This window comes from Ovis canadensis, chromosome 6 (genome assembly GCF_042477335.2).
Source record: "Ovis canadensis isolate MfBH-ARS-UI-01 breed Bighorn chromosome 6, ARS-UI_OviCan_v2, whole genome shotgun sequence".
NCBI classification, from domain to species: domain Eukaryota; kingdom Metazoa; phylum Chordata; class Mammalia; order Artiodactyla; family Bovidae; genus Ovis; species Ovis canadensis.
The window spans coordinates 100,034,696-100,059,150 of record NC_091250.1 but is presented as its reverse complement, the minus strand read 5'-3'; the positions used below and the strand labels follow the sequence as shown (position 1 = coordinate 100,059,150).

The following is a 24,455-nucleotide window of genomic DNA, read 5'->3' as shown; positions in this document are numbered from 1 at the left end:
CCAAATGATAGATCATCTATGGAATTCATCAGACTTAAAAGTATGTGATTTTTAAAAGGTAACAAAGTGAAGGATAATATTCAGGATTCCTGTTCCATCTAATACAGATTAGAAATGTCTCAGGTTGAGTAAAAATTAGGTTAGTGTTCATTCAGTTTCATGCCCCTCAAAACTTATCAGAAAAGTTTTGTGTACTCTCCAGTATAAGCTACTGAGAAAAGCGCTAATCTGATACAGTAAATGAAAATCATTGTGCATTAAGTTTCTAACATGAAGGAACTAAGAATATCCAAGGTTTATAAAAAAATGCAACCAATATTACAGAGACATTATTCATATTTCAAATGGTATGAAGAAAACTTACAAAACTTACTGATGGACCAGCTTTCTTTCATACAATTGGAACATAAGGAAAGAAGAAATAAATACTAGATGCTCAGGGCAGGATGTCTGCAGACATGGTTGCCGGGGCAGGGGTTGATAATGCCCACTAACATAAGTTAGTGAGAAACTAAGTGAGTTTCTGAAACTTGGCATTTGGTTTCAGGTCAAATATCTAACAACCCTTTTCCTACAGGGTGTGCCAAGAGTCTGACCCTCTTAAAAATAGGAATTATATGACTGTTACTGGGGAAACTCTCATAAATCCACCTTACAGCTTCTTGGAACACCCCAAGCCTAAAGTTACTATTCGCTCAAAGGATGGTTCTACATCATCCAGCTATACACACCTTATTAAACAAATATTATACTCTAAGCCTGGGTGTCTGAGTTCATTCTGAAGCAATTTTTTAAAGGATCATTTCAGTTCAGTTCAGTCGCTCAGTCATGTCTGACTCTTTGCAACCCCATGAATCGCAGCACTCCAGGCCTCCCTGTCCATCACCAACTCCCGGAGTTCACTCAAACTCATGTCCATCGAGTTGGTGATGCCATCCAGCCATATCATCCTCTGTCGTCCCCTTTTCCTCCTGCCCCTAATCCCTCCCAGCATCAGAGTCTTTTCCAATGAGTCAACTCTTTGCATGAGGTGGCCAAAGTACTGGAGTTTCAGCTTTAGCATCATTCCTTCCAAAGAACACCCAGAACTGATCTTTAGAATGGACTGATCTCCTTTAGAATGCGCTCACTGGATCTCCTTGCAGTCCAAGGGACTCTCAAGAGTCTTCTCCAACACCACAGTTCAAAAGCATCAATTCTTTGGTGCTCAGTTTTCTTCACAGTCCAACTCTCACATCCATACATGACTACTGGAAAAATTAGTAGGCATCATTTCTGATCTTGATTCTAGTCTCTTTCCATGGTTTTAATTCATGGTATTCCCATTCTCAGACTCACCTAGCCACCATATCTTAAGGTCAATTTTGACCCCTCCTTCTCCATTATCTAACCATTCACCAAATTTTATTACTTATTCCTTCAAAGTGTTTCTAGCCTAACTTCCAAAGCAAAATTGCTGAATAATAGTGAAAATTTATCCCTCTCTCTCCTCAAATTTCACTAAAATGACAGAAAACAAATAAAAACAATGTGTCTTATAATGACAGAAATGTTGCCACCAAAAGAGTGAGGAGTTTTTGGAAGATAAAAACTAGAGATTTGCAAAATCTCAGCATCACAGTTGCTGACAAATAACTCCCTGGAGATAAAAATACTGGTCTCCAAGAAAGTGAGTTTTCCAACAAAAACTTGGAACAACCTTGAGATCAGAGAAATCAAAGATTATGAAAGAAAGTCACAGTGAATAACTAATTAATTAATCAATTTAAGGTATTATTTCTACAGGAAATAATATATTGTAAATTAATTAAAGGACTGAATCAAATATTCTACTAGAAGTCTATTCCAATGCAATTAGAAAAAGGAAAGGAAGTAATATATGTACATTGGAAAGAATGAAGGAAAATGCAGGGGTCCAGCCCCGGTGGATCCAGGGTAATTTGAAGTGGGGACGGTGTCGGCAATCTGATAAGATTATTTATTCAGAGATATAAAGAGAGATTAGGGAAGAATAATGTAATGGAGAAAATAATAGGGAAAAGAGGCTGTATTCCTTGGTTTACACAAGAAGCCAATAAAGTCTCAAGACAAGAGACTTGCACTGTCTACATGAGGCCGCAGAAGGAGTGGAGACACAAATCGCCTCCCCGATCAGGTCTTTGAAGCCCAGGCAAAATTAGTAGACATGGCGAGCCTCTGTGTTCCAAACGGGAATTCAGCCTGAAAAGGAGAGCGAGAGAAAAGACAACACGGGGAAACCAGTCTTTCCAGGAACTGGTCCAACTCTTTATTTTTCAGGAAAGCTCTTATACTTTAGGTTATACATAGAGATCAATGGATAATACAAAGTCATGCGGGGTCAACAGGCCTGACGTTTATCGAGACCAGGCACTCTTTATGCATGTATACAAAGGTCTTAGGTGGTTTTACATCATCTTCTGGCCAGGGGGCCTGCTAACATTTTATGACCCTTTCTTTCTGATAATGGTCAGCCAACCAGAAAACTTATTTTTTCCAGGGGTGATTTTTCTTAAACCAGGCGCCAGCCTCCAAAGGCGCCAGATAAAGTTGCATTCCTACAAGGCAAAGGTGCAGTGGGCTGTAATCAAGAAAAGAATTTACTAGCCTAAGGTCTAATGTGATTAATATCAAAGATTGCTACTTATTTTTCCCATATGCCAGTTATATCAATTAATGTATATAAGGGACAAGGGATATGGAGACTTAGCAGCAAATATTGGCTCAACAATGAAACCCTCTACTGGTATATTTCTAACAACCCACTAATAATTTCTAATTTCTCAAAAGATTCTGTATTTGGAAAGTTCAAAACATCTCATGCCTCTCACGGTTGGGAGGCTGTGAACAATTATGTGTGGTTGTAAGAGGCCGGACAAACTTGTCAGGCAGGCTAGAGAGCCATCAGAGGAGTTTTTGGACTGAAACACTCTTGTTACACCCAGGAGACTTATTAACTGGAGCTCCAAGTTAACTTTCAGAAGAAGGTGGTGGGGGACAGCCCCCCTGTAATGTCAGAAGAGTAGGTGGAAAGCATAACGCAGTAAAGCAGGCAGACTCTGCTTTTGGGGGTAGATGCTTGAGAAAATCCAGGGGGACCCCTGAGGCCTGATCCCGCCTTTGCATTTGTCAGTACCCCTTCCTCCTGACCTTTGCCACAGGCAGGATTCCCCATGCTGGCTCCCGGCAGGAAAAGGTCATTATTTACTGATAATGTTGTTGTTAAGACACTAAGTCGTGTCCAACTCTTCTGAGACACCATGGAATACAGCCCACCAGCCTCCTCTATCCATGAGTTTTCATAGGCAAGAATACTGGAGGGGTTACCATTTCTTTCTCCAGGGGATATTCCTGACCTAGGGATTGAACCCGTGTCTCCTGCCTTAGCAAGCAGATCCTTTACCATTAAGCTACCAGGGAAGCCTACTGACAGTATTCTGTATACTAAAATACTCAAAGACTTAGTTGAAAAATTATTAGAATCAACAGTAGAGTTTTGTAAGGTGGCCAATTACCAGACCAAAATATAAAAAGTAATATTTTTCTTAATTACCAAAAGAAACAAAATATAAACATTATTTTTAAACTCCACTTAATAGCAACAAAATCTATATGATATACATGAATGAAACTAACACAAATTATAAACAGTCTATATGAATAAAAATATGAAACAGTCTATATGAATAAAAATATGAAACCTTGTTAAACAATATAAAAGAATAAATAAGAGGAAAAAACATGTAACTTTATTTTAATTATGCCAATCCTTTGCAAATTAATCACAAATTCAGTACAATCCTTTATGATAAAGATGTTATTTCAAATTCAGTAATGTTAAGACAATCAGCTAGCCATCTGGAAAATATAGGAAGTAATATTGCTTGCATTTCTGGCATAATCACTCTATTACATAAGTAGTTAGCTTGGGCAAGATTCTGTTTAGTTATTTGAAGAACAGGACCAATTAAGATTAAGGTGGTTTATAGATTTAAATTCCATGAATCTGTGGATTTATTACTATCAATTCTAGGATGCTATTATCTAACCACTCCAACTCAAAATGTTGTCTCCCATCTCTGAATATCTACAGAAATCACAATCTGTGGTATGAATTTTGTCACTGTGTCTTTATTTAGCAGCTACAGGTATGCTCCCTGTACAATTGCCCCAAACTTTCCCTCATATTCAAATAATATTTGGGGAAATAGGAGAATAAAAAGTCAGGGGAAGGGGGTTAGGAAGGAGTGAGAGAAGAAAAGTGATGAAATAGCTCAGGTATATCAGCAGAAATATTTCTGCAGCCTAGAAGAGCTAACAACAGGTACATTATTCTGAGCATATAAGCAGTTGCATTATTTCCTCTTTTCATAGGTTTTCTTTTGTGGCTCATTTGGTAAAGAATCCACCAGCAATGCAGGAGACCTAGGTTCCATCCTTAGGTTGGGGAGATCCCCTGGAGAAGGGAAAGGCTACCCACTCCAATATTCTAGCCTGGAGAATTCCATGGACTAAGTCCATGGGGTAGCAAAGAGTCAGACACAACTGAGCGATTTTCACTTTCTTTTCTACACGAAACAAGATACTGCTCTTCCAGAGTGCAGTACAGTATTTCAGGTCTGTTCTTCAGTGATATCAGTAGCTAGCTCACACACTCTCATCTTAAAAGGTTGCTCTTGACTCTGTTCTCCTCCAGCAACAGTTTCCTGCTCTCCTTCTCAGTAAAATTTTGTTGAAAAAATTAGATTTCTGTGCTGTTTCCACCTCCTTGTCACCTGATCTCACTTTAACCCTGTCCAGTTAGAATTTCTTTCTCTCTACCCCATTCAATTATTCTTATAGAGGTCACCAAAGACCTCACAGTTGCCAAATCTGATGGTCACTTGAGCTTAGCCCCATTATTATCTTCTTCCTTCTTCCTTTTCTCTTTTTGGTGTCTAAGACACTTCCTTCATTTTTCCTTCTTCTTCACTATCTGCCTTTCCCAGCTGCCTTGGGTGGTTCCTTATCATCTGCAGGCGCTAGTGGTAAAGAACCCACCTGCCAGTGTAGGAGATCTAAGAGATGTGAGTTCAATCCCTGGGTTGGGAAGATCCCCTGGAGGAGGCAACTCATTCCAGTATTCTTGCCTAGAGAATCTCATGGACAGAGGAGCCTGGTGGGCTACAGTCCATAGGGTGGCAAAGAACTGGACATAACTGAAGTAACTCACCATGCATGCACACTATCATCTGTAGATCTCTAAATATAGGTGATCCCCTCTGCATTTTCCAGACCCCAAGACCTGTTTCTCCTCCTGCCTTACACTTCTCAGTAAATAACACCAAAATCAACCCACCTGCTCAACCTAAACACTTAACAAAGAAATACTTTTCTCAATCAAGAAATTAGTACATTCTATTGACTCCATCACCAAAATATAACTTTATAAATGAAAATCAAATCACATCACTTACCAGCTTTAAAACCTCCAAAGATGTTCAAGTTCATTCATATTTATATAAAGATGTAAACATAAAAAATAAACTTAAAATGAAAACTTATGCAAGTGGAAGGATAGGGTAAAACACATAAATGGATTTTTTTTTTAATTCAATCTTCCTTTTGCTTTTTTCCCTATTTTTTCCCACTCCTTCCTCTCCCTCTAACATACATCCCCAAACTCTACCTCTAAGTAATTCATATTGACAAAATGGTATATATCCTTTCTTATTCTCCTCCTTGATTAATTAGCCTACATAGAAAAGAAAATCCATAGGAGTATTTATCAGTATTTTACTGAAGAGGGTTTATATTATACACAATCTTCTGAAATTTGTTTGCTTTTCTCAGCAATATCTCACAGATACTCTCCAAGGCAATGTAAAGGTTCAACCTATTCTTTTCTATGACTGCATAATATTCCTCGGTATGGATGTAGCACAATATATTCAATTTTTCCTGTATTTCTAGTTATTTACTTTGTTTCCAGGCTTTGACTAATATGACCAACATTGCAAAACTGTCCTTGTATATACATCCTTATATAGATTCGATAGGTTTCTAGATTGAAATTTCTTAATCAGATGAGAATTTTTAATTTTAAGAAACATTGCCAGATTGTTTTCCAAACAGTTGAAAGAATTCACACTTCCACTAGTTGTGTATTTGAGTACTCTTCCTCTACCACCCCCTGCCCCCCAGCAACAGGTACACAGTTTTAACTTTGTGCTAATTTGATAAGTACATGCTAGTGTTAATTTAATTTGCATTTTCTCTAACTGGTAATGAGGTTGAGAATTTTTTTCTCTACATACTGACCATTTGGGCTTGCTCATGTGTGAATTTCCTGTTACTTTCTTTGCCCAGTTTTTCTATTGTGTCGTTTGCTTATCCTTGTTAATCTGTAAATATCTCTGTAAATTATAGATGTTGAAACTTTCTTTACTATTCACATGCAAATATCTTCCCAAATGTACTTTTTGCCATCTGACTATTTATGTGGTCTTATGTTGACTTTATTTTAATTTTTTGAATTTTTGGTCTTGATTCAAATGGACTTCACAGCCCATGAAAAGAAGTGTATCCAATTTCCTTGGGAGTTTTCCCCCCCTATTTTTAAGTCTTTTTCCACACAGAAATAATTTAGTACAAGGTGATTCTCAGTCACTTCAGTAGTGTCTGACACTTTGCGACCCCATGGACTGTAGCCCACCAGGCTCCTCTGTCCATGGTATTCTCCAGACAAGAATACTGGAGTGGGTTGCCATTTCCTCTTCCAGAATTAGTACAAGGTAGGAGCCCAAATGTATTTTTCCCCAAGTATAGAGAGCCAGTTGAGTTGGCAGTATTTATTAAATAATTCAACCTATCCCTGTGATTTAAAATGCTAACTCTGTATGCAAGACAGCAAAAGAGACACAGATTGTATAGAACAGACTTTTGGACTCTGTGGGAGAGGGGGAGGGTGGGATGATTTGGGAGAATGGCATTGAAACATGTATAACATCATGTAAGAAACGAATCACCAGTCTAGGTTCGATGCAGGATACAGGATGCTTGGGGCTGGTGCACTGGGATGACCCAGAGAGATGGTATGTGGAGGGAGGTGGGAGGGGGGTTCAGGATTGAGAACTCATGTACACCCGTGGCGGATTCATGTTGATGTATGGCAAAACCAATACAGTATTGTAAAGTAAAATAAAGTAAAAAAATAAATAAATAAAATGCTACCCTTTCATAAGGAGAAGCACAACATTCTTCCTTCACCAAAACAACAACTAGTGTTTCCACTGCTTCATTAAAAAAAAAAAAAATCTACAGAACTAAGTGTAAGAAAGAGGCAGGAGAGATTTATTTGCCAGGCTCTATACCTAATCCTGGGTTTCCCCAATGGCTCAGTGGTAAAGAACCCACCTGCAATGCAGAAGATAAAGGAGACAGGTTCTATCCCTGGGTCAAAAGATTCCCTGGAGGAGGGCATGGCAACACACTGCAGTATTCTTGCCTGGAGAATCCCATGGACAGAGGAAACTGGCAGGCTATAGTTCATAGGGTCATAAAGAGTTGGGCATGACTGAAGGGACTGAGCAGGCACACATACCTAATCCTACTTCTCTATAGGATTCTCCAGAACCCAACAAGATGGTCTTCCAGCACTTTTGTTTCAACTGGGATCTGTGTGCTGAACCAAATCAAATTTCCTTCTGCTTCACATTTTGTATGTATCTCTGTGTGTTTATTTCTTTATTGCTCCGCATCTTTGCCTTTTGACCCTTTGGTATTTGCTCTTAACTTTGTCATCCCATATCTGATGTTTGATACGTGTTTTCAAGTTCTAAACTCTGGCTTTCCAGTTCTCAACCTTCAGTTTTATTTCAGTCGGTTTAGTTCCCTTCAGTCACTCAGTCGTGTCTGACTATTTGCGACCCCATGAATTGCAGCATGCCAGGCCTCCCTGTCCATCACCATCTCCCAGAGTTCACTCAGACTCAAGTCCATCGAGTCAGTGATGCCATCCAGCCATCTCATCCTCTGTCTTCCCCTTCTCCTCCTGCCTCCAATCCCTCCCAGCATCAGAGTCTTTTCCAATGAGTCAACTCTTCGCATGAGGTGGCCAAAGTACTGGAGTTTCGGCTTCAGCATCATTCCTTCCGAAGAAATCTCAGGGCTGATCTCCTTCAGAATGGACTGGTTGGATCTCCTTGCAGTCTAAGGGACTCTCAGGAGTCTTCTCCAACACCACAGTTCAAAAGCATCAATTCTTCAGCGCTCAGCTTTCTTCACAGTCTAACTCTCACATCCATACATGACCACTGGAAAAACCATAGCCTTGACTAGACGGACCTTAGTTAGCAAAGTAATGTCTCTGCTTTTGAATATACTATCTAGGTTGGTTATAACTTTCCCTCCAAGGAGTAAGCGTCTTTTAATTTCATGGCTGCAATCACCATCTGCAGTGATTTTAACAAGCCCTTATACAGCTTTTTTTTTTCTTTTGGAAAAGTGTCTGTCACTGTTCTAAGCATAGTCATCATAACAACTCATAAGCTACATATAATTACAAGCCCCGTTCACAAAATGCTTGAAGTATGAAATATTGCCAACACCTGCAGTGAATCTCATCCAAGTCTTAGGGCATCCAATGTAATTACTGGGAGACAGTCACCAACCACATAAGCATGGAGTGGCCACATGACTGACCTTAACTGTTTAATCTGTAGCCCCTCCAGAGGTGAAACTGATATACCCTGACCAGAGCCCCAGGCAAACAAAAGCAAGCATCCCTTTTGTTTGTTAACTTGAAGACTGCTGCTGCTGCTACAGCTAAGTCACTCCAGTCATGTCCGACTCTGTGCAACCCCGTAGATGGCAGCCCAACAGGCTCCGCCATCCCTGGGATTCTCCAGACAAGAACACTGGAGTGGGTTGCCATTTCCTTCTCCAATGCATGAAAGTGAAAAGTGAAAATGAAGTTGCTTAATCATGTCCAACCCTTAGCGACCCCATGGACTGCAGCCTACCAGGCTCCTCTGTCCATGAGAGTTTCCAGGCAAGAGTACTAGAGTGGGTTGCCATTGCCTTCTCCCAAAGCCTCAGGTTTACAAGACACTTCTCAGGCAAGATAATCCAAGGTTCAAATGTTATCTCTCAGAAGTCGCTCACGGGTCTCTCTTTTCTTTTGGAATGAATGTATAAAGTTCCTATGCCTACTGAGTTAACTCTTTACTGAACAGATAGCTTCTAGAATTTATGCATCTCATAGGAAAATTAACACTATTATATGAGGATGAGGGTCAGGGCCCTAAAATGATGATGAATGCATCATGAACACCAACACTGGAAGTATGGGGCAGAGAAGGATAAATTAGTCTTGGTATTATGGAATCAGAATCCAGTGTGTTGGAAAATTTTTCCAAATTGGACATGCAAAATATTTTAAAGGTTTCAGGTCTTTCTTTTTTTTTAGATGTAACTGACATTTAACACTTTCAACATTTTGTTGGTTCATAACATGATTCCATGTATATACATATTGTGAAATGATCACCACAATAGGTCTGTTTAAGATCCATCAGTATTTACACATATTTCAGTAAATGGTCAAATGGATGTTCCCTTGTACTGGGAACATATTTGATAAGGTAGTATATAAAATCATAAATATACATCACATTTTTTCTCTTATAATGGAAATCATACAAAATAAACTATATAAGAATCTTTGTGTTTTAGAACTCAAACCTGTGGTCCTTAAACAGTGAGTACACAGGTACAAACATGAAATAAACCTAGATCTTCCCTAATTTAAACTACATTTTTCTAAATAAAATTTTAATGTTAATTTGAAAAATAAATAAAATAAAATGCCATCCTTGTTGTATCCTAAGTCCCTATATAACCTGGGATCTATTTTTGGATTCTATATTGAGTGCCACATTAATTGTATACCATCTCTTTCTCATACCTTCTTTTCAACAGTCTTTATCCCTTTATTTACAAGTATGATTCTTTTAAAATAATAGATAATTAGGCTTTAATTTTGAATGCAATTTGATAGATTCTTTAACAACAAAGCTTTATCTATTCTCATTAATTGTAGCAGGTAGTATACCTGATTTCATTTCTTCAGTTGGCTTTACGTAAATAATGTACTTTTTTAGTTTCTTTTCCTTATTCTTGCTGATTTTCATTGTTTTTCATTCTATGTTTTTCTTCTTGAAAATTTCAATGTACTTAATTAATAGTTAAGTTATCTTTCCTAAAACTCAGTTAGATGAATATTTGTCTGTTATTAAAAAAATTATTAGCCCTATCAAGACGTTATTTTCCTTACCTAAACCCTAATCCAAGAATAGGAGGCCTTCGACATACTTTCACGTTTCTTCTCTCTTCACATTCTTATTCCCCACTGATAGGGCTTTGAAGCATTGTTTCCTCTCCTCTTCTGCCCTCCTTTCCTATTCCTAATAAGCAGGTTTGCCGAGATAGCACTGCAACTGCTGAAGTATTGTTAGCCTGTTTCTTACAGTACACTGTTTCTGCTACAAGCATTTCAATTTTACATTCATTGTATTTCACACACACGCCTCAGGTTTCATTGCTTGATTTGCTCCCTCTCCTCTTCATCTCCCCCTCTATAAAGACTCCAATTCTAGCTTAGATTTTGCTTTCCTAAAAACCTTAGTCATATATTTTTCTTTATTGAGATATGTGAGTGCTATGCCACTGAATTTTCAAGTATCCATAGGTATCTTTCTTTTACTCTAAAAAGAGATTATGTCCTGATTGGGAATAGGATTGTTGAATTGTCAGTTTTTTCTCTCAGGTATGAGGCTATTATTCCACCAGCTTCCATCTTCAAATGTTACAAATGAAATTGATTCTATTTCTTCTATTAATATATTTTAACTGTCGCAATGACAAGGAAGAAAAGAGGAATGAGCTGTCTTCCTTCCTTTTCCTGAGATCAAAGAAAATAAAGAGAACAGTGAGCAGGTCTGAACACTCCTAGTTTGTTTACTTATTTATTTATTTTACTTTAACTTCTCCAAATTTTGCATGTCTGTAACTAAGTTTGCTTTTCTGCCTCCTAACATTGCAGGAGCTATATTCACACCTATTTTCCTTTGACTCTGCTAAATACAGCCTGTATCTGCTGTTTACCCTTACAACACCCATCCTCTTGGAGAAGGCAATGGCAGTCCACTCCAGTACTCTCGCCTGGAAAATCCCATGGATGGAGGAGCCTGGTGGGCTGCCATCCATGGGATCACTAAGAGTCGGACACAACTGGGTGACTTTACTTTCACTTTTCACTTTCATGCATTGGAGAAGGAAATGGTAACCCACTCCAGTGTTCTTGCCTGGAGAATCCCAGCAATGAGGGAGCCTGGTAGGCTGCCGTCTATGGGGTCGCACAGAGTCAAACACCACTGAAGCGACTTAGCAGCAGCACCCATCCTCTCACAGTTACATATCAGAAAGTAGGCCACAGAGCCACTGAACTACCAGACTCAATTACTGGGTTACTGACACCAGCCTATGACTCTTTTTGACAAGATCCTAACACTTTGTTGCTCATCACTGACTCCTGACTGTGAGCCTTCAACTGATATAAGCCCCTAGACTCCTTATGGAGGGGAGCACAGTTGTTGAGGCATGAGCTTACTGTATTCCCCTCTTAGCCAGCTGAGAATTAAAGCCACTTTTCTATTTCCTACAAACTCTGTCTCCATATTTTTTTATTCAGCTTCAGTGGGCAGAGAAGCCAAGATTTTGGCCAACAATATAACTTCAATATTGAAGTTGGTAGAAGTGTTTCTTTGTGTCTAAAATTTGAAAATATTCCTCTGATATATCAAATCTGCCTGAAACTCAGTCTATCTCTTTGAATAGGCAGATTTTGATCTTTCTTTAATTCAGAACCTCTCTGTCCTACTACTTATATTACTATAATTTTTTCTCTCTTCAAGATTCTATTATTCATAACCACTTTTGGAATCATGATCTAAGTGTTTTGTTTTGTTTCTCTTTGTTTTCTTCTTTTTATTTTTTTTTTATTTTTTATTTTTTGTTTTCTTCTTTTTAAATTTTACTATTTAGAGTATATATTATTTTTGGCCTTTTAAGCCACAAATTTGTATCTCAAGAATGACACTCATCTTTTTAAATTGACTCACTAAATATTGAAAAGTGTGCTTCTTAACACTATATCGTCTTTTTTTTAACCTACCTAAATGTTGGCATGAGTGCTTTTTTTGTCATTGTTGTTTTTGTCATTGCTGTTTTCTCCAGAAGTTCTGTTTTCATGAGACCTAATCTGTTATTTCCTTTCTCTGGCTTCTGGGTTTCCTTATTTGTGTTATCATTTTTCCTTGTTGGTGTATTCAGGCCACTGCCTTGTTACTGGAGACAATCCTACAAGATAGAAGGTGAATGTTCTTAAATCCTGTAGGCTGAAGTTGAGGCAGCAGGCCTCCTGCCTCACCAAGGACCCAGGAGGAAGTCTTCCAGCTTCCCACTTTCCACCCAGTACTCTCCCAGTATCAGGAGCAAAACAGCTCCAGCCCCCTTTGCAGTTCCTTCATGACCTCTGTTGGTCCATGGAAACACAGTCTCATGGTCCAGTGTCAAACTTATCCCTGGATATTCACAAACCTCTGTCAGCCAGGATCTTCCCAGGGCCTGTTATGATTCTGTCCTTGCACAGGACTCAGATTATTCTCTAGGTTCTTCCCTGACCCATGGGAAATGGTTTCTCATCACCTTCCTGTTTGTAGGACTTCTATAAAACTCAATCCCACCTTCCCCTCAGGAGTGGCAGATTGGAATAGAGAATTGAAGAAAAATACAGGATAGTTTAGTTACCATGGTGTCAGGATTCTTCCATTCATTATATTTAGGAATAACATCCAAATTTATTACCAAATCCAAATTTATCCAAATAGGCTCTCTGTAATGGCATTGCTATTTACCAGGGCAACCTCAACTTAGACACTCTCCCTTACTCACTTTACTTGAGTCACAACCACTTTACTTCTCTCCCTCAAATACTAATCTCATTTTTATCTGGGATTATATCACCTGCTGTTCACTCCATCTAGAATATTCTTCTCCCCTTGATTATCAACTTTGCATCTTTCAGGTCTCAATCAAATGTCTTAAAAAGGATCTTATTTTATCATTCAAACAGTATCCCCTGAATCACTCCATTATGTTATTTTTCATTTTCAATATCACCTAACACTATCTCAAGTTATCATATTTATATATTTATTTCTTTGTATGCTTATTATCTCTCTCCTTCATTGAATCTCCTAGAAAGTATGGATCTATCTAATTAATTATTACTTTTATTTCAGTAGATATTATTGAATAAATGAATACTTTCAATTGCTTTGGAGCCAGAGAAAAAAGATATATTAAATCTCTGCAATTCCAATAATAAGTGACTATTTTTGAAGCACTATCTTTGCCGAAATAAAAGCTATGGACAGTGCAAATTTTGTCTTGTACTCTGTGAAGATCCTGTTGTAATAAATTATCCATTAGGTTAAATCCAGAACAGCTGAGGAAATGACTCTTACATAAAATTTCTCTGAGAGATTTCCATGTATACTGCTTTGAACCTACCAGTAGCACATAACTGAAAGATCAGGAAAAATGGTTTGCAGTCCAGATGTGAAGAAAGAGCTTCCATAGTACAAAAATAAACTAGAAACATTTCCTCCTTCTGGGGACACTTCTGTTTAGTGGCATTGATGTTCACCAAAAGTCTGAACATGGAAGATAAGCTCTATCAGGTGAACCTTTGAATATAATTCTCCAAAATAAGAGAAAAATATTCTTTCCTTTCATATTGTTAGGAAGGAAGCAAATATTTTTGCCTCACTTTGTCACACAATTTATTGATTTAAGAATATTTGTGAATTAGTTGAGCCAGTATAAAGGTAATTTAAAAAATACATGTTTAACACACATTGCATCTCTTTTTAAAATGAGATCCAGAGAAATTTGAATACTATGTATTTGATGATATTAAGTAATTATTTAATTCCTAGGATATGGGTAGTAGTAAAATTAAACTGATTTGGTCATTTATTGATATTTGGTGAAGCTGACTGATGGGTATGCCGGGTTCATTTTTCTTTCTATACTTTCACATATATTTGAAGTTCTCTACAATGAAAATTAAAAAATAAGTCATTATTCATAATACTTTTAACAGATAAATGAAACATTTCATGGATTGAGACTGAGAAGACAGTATGTCACATCCCATGTTGTCCAAGTAAGGTATGTAATGCAGCCTGAAATGCACAAAAAATAAAATTTTCCTTTGCCTTCATATCTTATATTTAACAGAATGTCTTTGTATAGGATATAATCAAAAGTTTGAATCTAGGGCTTCAAAACCACTAGCAGTTTCAAATGTAAAAAATATATTCAAGGTCTGCTGGAAAATTATTAAACCAGAACCAAGAGTTCCATCTCATGGAGAGTATCAGCTAAGGGTTAAATGGATTTGTTTTTCATTTAAAGGCACAAAGCCAAAAAGCAAATTTAAAATGAGATGATTATTTCAATATAAGAAAGAATGGATAAGATAATAGAACCAGGTACAGAATGTCTGACACAGGAGTAGCTAATATCTCAAATCAGGTAATATATCACCTTACCTGATATGACCTGGCTGCTCTCTGACTTCATCTCATACCCTCATCCTCATGTAACACTTGATATCCACGCAGATCTGCTGTTATTCCTCCAATAAACATGCCAACATTGTTCCCATCACAGGGCTGTCAAAGCACAAATTACACCAGACAAAACTGAACAGACAAGGAAGACAATGTTCAAGTCTTTTGCAACAGAGAAGAGAAGCCAGAACTGTTTTACCTTCCCTGAAACAAAGCACCATAGGGTTTTTAAAGGCTGGGGTGAAAAAGAGACCTTAGGCCATCTATGTTTGTGATTGGCTTTGCCCAAAGAAAAGTAAACTTTTCACATATTCACAGTAAGAGAACTTGACCCAGTCTTGCAATTGTGCCTCCACCAATAAAGAAAAAAAAAAACTATAAATGATTCTCTCATCTTTACCTGTTACATTTCATTTCATTATTTGCTACTGGCTCTTCTTACAAGGTCCATAGTGCATTTATGAAACATAGATACATTTATGTTAGTAAATAATTGTCCCATAACATTCTGAGATTTTTGAAAACACCTCTACATACATTATCTTATGTCGTGTTTACAATAACCCAGTAAATGGTATTATCATCCCCATTATAGAGATGGAGAAGGAAACAGCAACCCACTCCAGTATTCTTGCCTGGAAAAGGCAAGAATAGTCCTCTATCTCCATGGACAGAGGAGCCAGGCAGGCTACAGTCCATAGGGTCACAAAGAGTCAGACACAACTGAACGACGGAGCATGCACACATTATAGAGATGAACAGTATGGAGTAGAGTACTCCTTGCTATAGTCAATGAACTGGCAAATGGTAGATCTAGAATACAAAGTCAGTTTCCATGAGTCTGAATCACTTTCTCTTTACTGTTCACTATGCCAACAAAGGGCCATTTTCACTCCCTTTAAAGGAATTGGAAAACTGCCAGGAACTCTGCTAACCAAAGGATAGAATGACTCCACTAAAAATGATAGAGACTCCGTAATAAAGTACAATTTCTTTGTATTTTTTTTCTGTTTTGCAGTCGAGCCAAAGGAAAGGTGATAATACACATCGTGCTTAAGTTTAAATCTTATTATACAAATACTTCTGCAAAATTTCGAGATAAGATTGAAACCATTTTACGTCAGAAGCTAAAGGGAAAAACTGGGTCATTATGTATAGATTCTTCTTCATTTAGATTTTCAGGTAAGTCTTTTTATGTATGGGGCAGAGTAATTTTCATCTTTTAATTTGAGTGTGGTGCTTTGTTGTGCAATTGAAAATAATACTGCTCTCTTTAATTATCATTTAATAGATAATGGTAATTACTTTTAACCACTGTTAAAGTAATTAAGGTCTGTGTTAATCAATTTTTAATATTATTCCTTTGTTCTTAAAATCAAACTTTACTTAATTATAGATTTTTTTTAAAAAAAGCTATCATGGTCCCAAATTATCATGGTCCCAAATATGAGTCCCAAGTTTTCTTTGCGTGAACCCAAATATCAGGGTGCCAAAGAGTGCTATTTCTTTACTATGTGAGCTCATGTTTTTAGCAGACGAATTTCCAAAAATATATTCTTGGTGGTGAATTTTCTATAAACTGGAGAGCTACTTTATTTCTCTGTGGTTTTGTTTTTGAAATCATCAAAGGTTGGATAAGCTATGTAAGGAGAAAGGCTCTATGACAGAGTATCTAATAGTACCCAAAGAGAGTAACACTGGTTTCCAAGTTTTCTTTGCAAAACAAGGCAATCTTAAACTAGAACTCTTATGGCTTGTTTCTGTGGGTCATGATTTCTCCCTGAGTTCTTTTGGATGTCTCAAGAATCTAGACTCCCAAATTCCAGAAATCGAGTTTAAATCTCCTTAACAGCAAATTTATTTCTTGATAAGCCTTTAGTGGACTTCATTTCTTTCACTCTTATGTATAGTCTAATTCTTGTTCTTGGTCATGTGTCAATATTGTGGAAGACAGCTTCTAAAAGACAGGGACACACATTCTCCATTCCCAGGATAATCAGTGTTTCTCTGGTCTTGAAAGTACAGCCAACGCCTGGCACATCTAAGCTAGGCTATCAGTTCTCTGCTACAACAAATATGATCAAGGGAAAAAAAGGATCCCCAGCCTACAGAAAGGACTGAATGTTTGTGGAAAAACATCTGCTCCAAGTGTTCATTTGTCTGGAATAGCAAAAGAATCAAAAAGCACAACCTGAATATGCTTCTCCTGGATAAAAAGCCGTCATGTTGTTGAAATGTGACTCTCCTCAGGTTATATTAGATGCTCTGTTGTAGAGCCTTCCTTCTCACATAGCTTACCCAACCTCTGATGACCTCAAAACAAAATCACAGAGAAATAAAGCAGTTCTCCAATTTATAGAGAATTCACCACCAAGGACATATTTTTGGAAACTCATCTGCTAAAAACATGAGCTCATGTAGTTAAGAAATAGCATTATATTCCTGGTATTCCTCCAGACTTTAAGAACATTACATAGGATCCCAGGAAAATGAACTTTCTGAAAGTATTTTCTAGGTTTATGTCTTTTCTCTGTAGTTTTATTTATTACAGTGCATCCTACAAGTTTCTGAAGAGCAGTGACTGGTAAGTGCAATACACTTAAGTACATACAGTGCTTTGGTACGGTCTTAGCCTCCACCTGTTGCCTAGAAACCCCCTCTCTCTCCTCCCATCACCTTTTATCAGAAGCTAGATGTCTCATGAAACTGACTGGGCGTTCACAGGTGCAAGATCAAACTCAGAAGCCAACCGGGCTAGGCCTCCAAAATCACAGTGAAGTGACTTAACACAAAGCTCACATTCAAGACAGTTCTTACTTAAAGAGATTATGAATATTCACTGGTCACCACATAAATGGATCTCTGGCTTAGGGATTTACGAAAGCTTATTTAGGTAGCCAAGGTTGCTGTCATAGCATCTTTTTGAATAACCTGACCTTATTCCTGCCTGGTTAGTTGGGTTGCCTAGCACTTGCTAAGTATGTCAAGGTTGTGGATTTCATTTTCATACAAGCTGCTAACACAGAGGAAAAAGACATCACTGACCAGTGCTCTAAGCTACAATGAATTGCTGAATACAATATCCAGTGTTTCTATATTATTATGCTTAGAAGAGCGCATGTCGAATAACGATATGCAGAAACTCTGAATCATCTGGATGATATTTTAGGTGCATAAAAGTTTCATCAAAACAAAAGCCACCTGGGATTTTTGAGCTTAATCCCCTTCCAAAATCCCAATTGAGAAAGACTGATGGCAAGTTTGGCACATATATGTTCTAGCAAACATTTTATCCCCAGATTTAAGATGTAAAGAATATCTTAATTACTAAGAAGTACGAACATAATATGTAATTTAATTTCCCACTTACTCATGAATTCCAAGAAAATGACACTTGAAACTACTGTCCTAGGTATTAACAGTCAGTATTTATGGTTTATTCTTCAGTGAGAGATCAACATTTTCTCCATCAATTATAAACTTATTAGATCAGAGGGTTTCAAATTGACCAATGAGTGTAAAACCTAGAAAATAACATATAATTTTCCCCTGCCCATGATAGAAGAGTTTTCTGAAAAAACTCTCAGGTGGCTTCAGTGGTAACAGATTTTATGCATTCCCAAACCCCTAAATTTATATTCACTTATGCTTTATGCTTAAACAATATTACATTATTTTAAAAATAGAGATGATAACCTCAATAGTTATAATTAGTTAACACAATTTTTCTTTTATAATGTCCTTTGTAAATTATAAGGTCATGTTTACATGATCTTGTTGTTTCACAGCTTAAGAATCAAAACAGAACATACATATGATACTTATGTTCATGTAATTAAAATTTTAATGCAAAGAAAGAAAAAACAGGTAAAGCATTGCAAGTGATATATCACCCAGCAAGTCGAGCTCACAATATGATGCACTTGACTATCACTGCCGTAAACTATTAAGCCAAGAGCTAAGAAGAAAATGTAACGCTAGATGTACCAACTACACAGCTGCAAGGATGACCATATTGTGTTTCTCTCCTGGAAGCTCTGGAAGGAAAAATCAAAATCATTTTTTGTAAAAACAAAAAAATAGCCTCATAAGCTGAAGTGAGGTTTTTAATAAAATGCCTTATAAAGTTGAATGTTCATGACGTTAATAGGCATACTTAAGGATATGACTGTAACTTGTTTTAAAAAGTAATTATTATTTCCTGCAGAAAAATGCCTTGCACATACTGCTACACTTAACCATCTACTGATTAAGCATGAAAAATATTTTAAATACTTATGCTAAATCATAGTTGGTTAAAGTAAAAACTCAAATTACGTAGAACTAACAGAAATTCATACACAAGGATGGTCATCCTGACCCACTATTAAGGGTTTTACAAGAAGAATAAACTCTGGTCTTGAACTCATTTGTGAGTAACTGGCTAATGCTGAGATATAAATCATGTTAATAGAACACACCTTTTTCATGCGGCTTGATCCTGAGATGCTGCATAGGTTCATTTGTAACACATGTTAAGCAACTTTATCCAATAATTCTTAGATAAACTCTAGAATACATTTTTTCAAAGTATGTTGCCTCCCACGGTGTCCTTTCTCAACCAAGAAGCAATCTTCAGCTCCACAAACATGTTTTATCTGCAAAGTATCTCTTAAAATAGTCTCAGTAGTATAAGACCTTGACCATAGACAATTCTTTGAAATAAGTCTTTCTAAATAGGCAAAGTTCCTGCTGCTGCTGCTGCTGCTAAGTTGCTTCAGTCGTGTCCGACTCTGTGAGACCCCATAGACGGCAGCCCACCAGGCTCCCCCATCCCTGGGATCCTGAAGAGTTTATATTTCATCTTTTTAACAAAACAGAAAAATTCTCTTTAAAATTATATTTTTACAAAAATCTTTCTCAAACCTACCACCTCCTCTTTGACATAACTATGGACATCCATTAATTTAGAGTAGATATTGTAGCGCCCTCAAAGCATTTAGGGAATGAAGAGATATTAATGCCTTCACCAAATAAATCCCAATATAGGAGTTTTGAGCTCTCATATTTGTTCATTTTCATATTTCAATTCTTGCTGTCACTTTTATTTTCTCTGTTCTTCCTCCTATCTTCTTCAAATTCATCTTAAAATGTTAAATTTTAAAATTTAAGAATATCTTAAAATGTTTTATAGTAATTTCTATATTAAAAGTGGAAAAATGAAACAGCCTTTCAATTAAGGTGTGTTGAGCTTCCTTATTTAGTTACATAAGCTTTAGTGAGCTGATATTTTTGATATATCTTTTGATATAGCTTTTGACTTCTCAGATACCCTTGTTTCCTGATTGTTGACTTTATTGCAGAGAATATGTTTCCATGTTCACCAAGAGATATGGAGCACTATTGCTGTTGGCAATTCAAAATGTCTTTCAATAAAGCCAGGAATTTGTTTCAAGTAATATTTAAGTTACTTTTCAAATGCAAGTTTGAAATATATGTTATTGAATGATACAGCTATTAGACATTGTCCAGATATTTAAAAGAATTAAAAACTTGTTAATAGTCATTTCATTAAAAGACACTATCAATAGGGCCCACAAGAGACACTGCCACAAAATTATCCATGAACTAAGAATGATCTTCCAAATGAATCATCCTTATTTTCTAATCTCTAAAAAGGAAAAAACATAATTTACAATAATTATTTTTGATAGTTAACACCAAGTTTAAATGATTAATGCTAAAACACTGCCTCTAGTGAGCCAATTCAATTACTTGCCTGAACTACCTGTTAGATTAACTAGAATGACTGACACTCTACATCAAAAGAGGCATCCTAATAGCTGACCAGACTCCACAGATTTTTTTTAGTGAAGTTCTAAATTCATCTTGCCAATTTAGATCCAGTATACCTGAGATGAATCCTGAATTTCTGCCCTATGCTTTCTGCATCATCTCTTTCCCTTGATACTTCTTGTGACTGAATTCCCAATCTGCTTCTCTATTCTGTACAGATCTCTATTGTACAGAACCCCTGGAGAAGGAAATGGCAACCCACTCCAATATTCTTGCCTGGAAAGTTTCATGGACAGAGCAACCTGGCAAGATATAGTCCATGGGGTCACAAAGAGTCAGGCACAACTGAGCACACAATCCTTGTACCCATGGCTTTCAACACCTGCAAACCAGACACTACTGTCCTGACTAAAGTCTGGCATTATTCATCTGAGGTTATATGATGGTAAATTTTGTGCCAACTTGACTGTGCCATTCCATGTGCCCAGATATCTGTTTAAACATTATTCCTGGATTCTGTGAGGATGTTTTCAGAAGACATCAGTATTTGAATTGGTGGACTGAGCATTTGAATTGGTGGACTGACTCATTGCCCTCTCCAATATGGGTGAGCATAATCCAATCCAGTGAGGGCCTAAACAGACCAAAAGGATAAAGGAAGAGTGAATTCTCTCTCTCTGCATGGCTGATGAACTGAAGCATTGGTTTTCTCCTGCCGTCACACTCACTGGAAGTGCATTTCTCAGGCCTTTGACTAGAATGACAGTACTCTCTTGGTCTCCAGCTAGCAAATGGCATATTGTGGGATTTATCAGCCTCCATAATTGCCTATGAGCCAATTCCTCATAATATATATGTTTCTCTAGAGAACTCTGACTAATACAGACTGCCAGAGAGCACTGTAAGCTACCATCAAGCCCAAATAAGCTCAGACTTGTTATGGGCTTTTGGAAATCCCACTTGTCTTACATACTCCTAAGAGTCCAACTGTGCATATAGCTAGAGCAACTCTCCTATCTCTTTTCAAGTCTGTCCTGGCTGCCTTTCATTTCCCAGGAACTTAAGTCTTTGAAGCCACAGAATTCCACATGCTCAGCTTGAGTATTTTATAATATAATATATATTAAAAGTGATTAGTTTTAGGTTAAAGAGTTTGTGCTTTGGTAGTTGTAAAGGGTCCATTAAAATCCATTAAATCATGAAAGACATGTAATCAAAGCTCTGTTTTCTAAAATTTTTATCTGATAATATTGTGTAAGATGAACTAGTGGGGAGAGTTTAAGCAAAGAGATCAGTTAAGAAAGAACTGCAACTGTCCAAGTGTGAAGAATTAAAAACCTGAAATATAATAGTGAAAATAATACTAGAAATAATAAACATGTCAAAGAGATTATATTTATAGAATTGGCAGAACTTAAGACAGGATATGCAGAAGGCAATGGCACCCGACTCCAGTACTCTTGCCTGGAAAATCCATGGATGGAGGAGCCTGCTAGGCTGCAGTCCATGGGGTCGCTGAGAGTTGGACATGACTGAGTGACTTCCCTTTCATTTTTTACTTTCATGCATTGGAGAAGGAAATGGCAATCCACTCCAGTGTTCTTGCCTGGAGAATCCCAGGGAGAGGGGAGCCTTTTGGGCTCCTGTCTATGGGGTCTCACAGAGTCGGACACGACTGAAGCAACTTAGCAGCAGCAGCAGCAGCAAGACTGGATATGAGACACAACAGTGAAAGGAATGGAATACAACATCCAAGTTTTAACTCTGAATTATCAGTGAGATGATAACTTCATTGAGAACAGATGAAAAGGTAGGAGAAAAAAAGGTTTATAAATATTCAATAAGGGATACATAATGTTACCTTCTAAGAAGATGGACTGGATACACTTTTCCATGTTTCTCTCACTAAATACAGTTTAGACCCCTAAGTGTTACAAATAAAACAGATATAAGAAGAGCCCAGACTGGCTAGTGACCTCAGGGCCCAACAACATGGTGAGACTCACAGGTTTGTTTTATATATCCTGAAATTGGAACTGAAGAGGCCGGCAGTCCCAAAACTTCCAAGGGTACAGGAGAAATCATCTTTACATATTGAAAGACTCAATTAGACAGCAATTGTCTCCAAATTGATATACAAGATCATATTTTTTAGGAAAAAATATGGGAGGAAACCTTCGGCATCTAGGGCTAGGTAGAGTTCTTTAGACTTGACACCAAAAGCATGTTTCATAAAAAGAAAAAATAATGAATTGGACATCATCAATGTTCAAATTTTTCTCTGTGTAATATAACCTGTTGCTGCTACTGCTGCTAAGTCACTTCAGTTGTGTCCGACTCTGTGCGACCCCATAGACGGCAGCCCACCAGGCTCGCCCATCCCTGGGATTCTCCAGGCAAGAACACTGGAGTGGGTTGCCATTTCCTTCTCCAATGCATGAAAGTGAAAAGTGAAAGGGAAGTCGCTCAGTCGTGTCCGACTCTTAGCGACCCTGTGGACTGCAGCCTACCAGGCTCCTCTGTCCATGGGATTTTCCAGGCAAGCGTACTGGAGTGGGGTGCCATTGCCTTCTCCGAATATAACGTGTTAAGAGGAGGAAAAGACAAGCTACACACTTGGAAAAATATTTGCAAATACACATCAAATGACTAGAGTTTAAAATATAAAAAGAACTATCAAGACTCAGTGAGAAAACAAACAATCCATTCAGAAAATGGAGAAAAAATATGAAGATACATTTGAGCAAAAGGAATATATAGATAGAAAATAAGCACATGAACAGATGCTCAATATCATTAGCAATTAAGGAAATACAACTTAAAACTGCAATGAGATATTGCTACACACTTATGAGATGGCTAACAAATTCTAGCAAGAATGAGGAGAAACTGAATCACTCATACAATGCCTGTGGGAATGTAGGATAGTACATTCACTCTGGAAAACTCTTTGGTAATTTCTCAAAAAAAGCAAGCATGCAACTACCATATAACCCAGCAGTGGCATTCCTTGTCATTATCTCAGACAAATAGTGAGTTGTGTTCAAACAAAAATTTATGCATGAATGTTTATAGGAGCTTTATTCCTAATAGCCAAAAGCTGAAACAACCTAGGTATCCTTCAACAAGTGATGGTTAAATAAACTCAGGTACATCATGACATGGAATACTTCTCAACAAAAATAAAGAAATTGAATACTTAAAGAAGCCAGTCCAAAAAGTTACATCGTGTATGTGTCTATTTATATGAATATATGACATTCTTGTGGAGAAGGAAATGGCAACCCGCTCCAGTGTTCTTGCCTGGAGAACCCGGGGATGGAGGAGCCTGGTGGGCTCCCATCTATGGGGTCGCGCAGAGTCGGACACAACTGAAGCGACTTAGCAGCAGCAGCAGCAAGACACTCTTGAAGTGACAAAATTACAGAAAGGGAAACAAATTAGTGTTTGCCAGGAACTTGGCTGCTGTCTATGGGGTCGCACAGAGTCGAACACGACTGAAGCGCCTTAGCAGCAGCAGCAGCAAGAATGGAATAGAGTGGGAGAAAACAGGTGTGGCTATAAAAGAGCAATGTGATAAATTTTTGTGGTGATAGTGTTCTATAATTTAGCACCATCAATGTCAATATCCTGGCTATGATATTGTAGTATAGTTTTGACAATGTTAACCTTTACAACATCTTTGCAAGATATTACCTTTGGTAGAAATTGGGTACCAGAGTACTTAAGTGGTGTTTATTGCATCTGCACCTGAATGCGCTATTATAACAAAATGATCATTTTTTAATTGCACTGATGAATTTGGCTCCTATCTCTCATGTTCCTAGATCTCTAAGTTGCTGCATAACAAATATTATTTAAATGAGTCATAGTATGAGTTTTGATTCATAAAAAGACATAAAAAGTCTTATGAATAAGAAGTCTTTTATAAAAAAACATTCATAAAAAGTCTTGATAAAAAAAGACATTTTTTTAATTTCT

The 24,455-nt window shown here is 37.4% G+C and overlaps 1 protein-coding gene and 1 long non-coding RNA gene across 3 annotated transcripts in view; one reads left to right on the top strand and one right to left on the bottom strand.

Moving 5' to 3' along the window:
• The window catches only part of LOC138442574 (transmembrane protease serine 11C-like), a 63,621-nt gene that overhangs the window by 18,786 nt on the left and 20,380 nt on the right, over positions 1 to 24,455 (top strand). The window contains exons 4-5 of the mRNA XM_069594229.1: positions 14,228 to 14,295; positions 15,718 to 15,881. Coding sequence (XP_069450330.1) covers positions 14,228 to 14,295; positions 15,718 to 15,881 — 232 coding nt within the window. The remainder of the gene's footprint in view (positions 1 to 14,227; positions 14,296 to 15,717; positions 15,882 to 24,455) is intronic.
• The window catches only part of LOC138442581 (uncharacterized), a 73,134-nt gene continuing 58,885 nt past the window's right edge, over positions 10,207 to 24,455 (bottom strand). Inside the window, exons 4-6 of one of the 2 annotated variants that reach the window (XR_011257783.1) lie at positions 14,679 to 14,831; positions 12,233 to 12,417; positions 10,207 to 10,960 (exon numbers count right to left, since the gene is read on the bottom strand). This is a non-coding gene — a long non-coding RNA (uncharacterized lncRNA). The remainder of the gene's footprint in view (positions 10,961 to 12,232; positions 12,418 to 14,678; positions 14,832 to 24,455) is intronic. The other variant, XR_011257782.1, reaches the window with a different exon arrangement.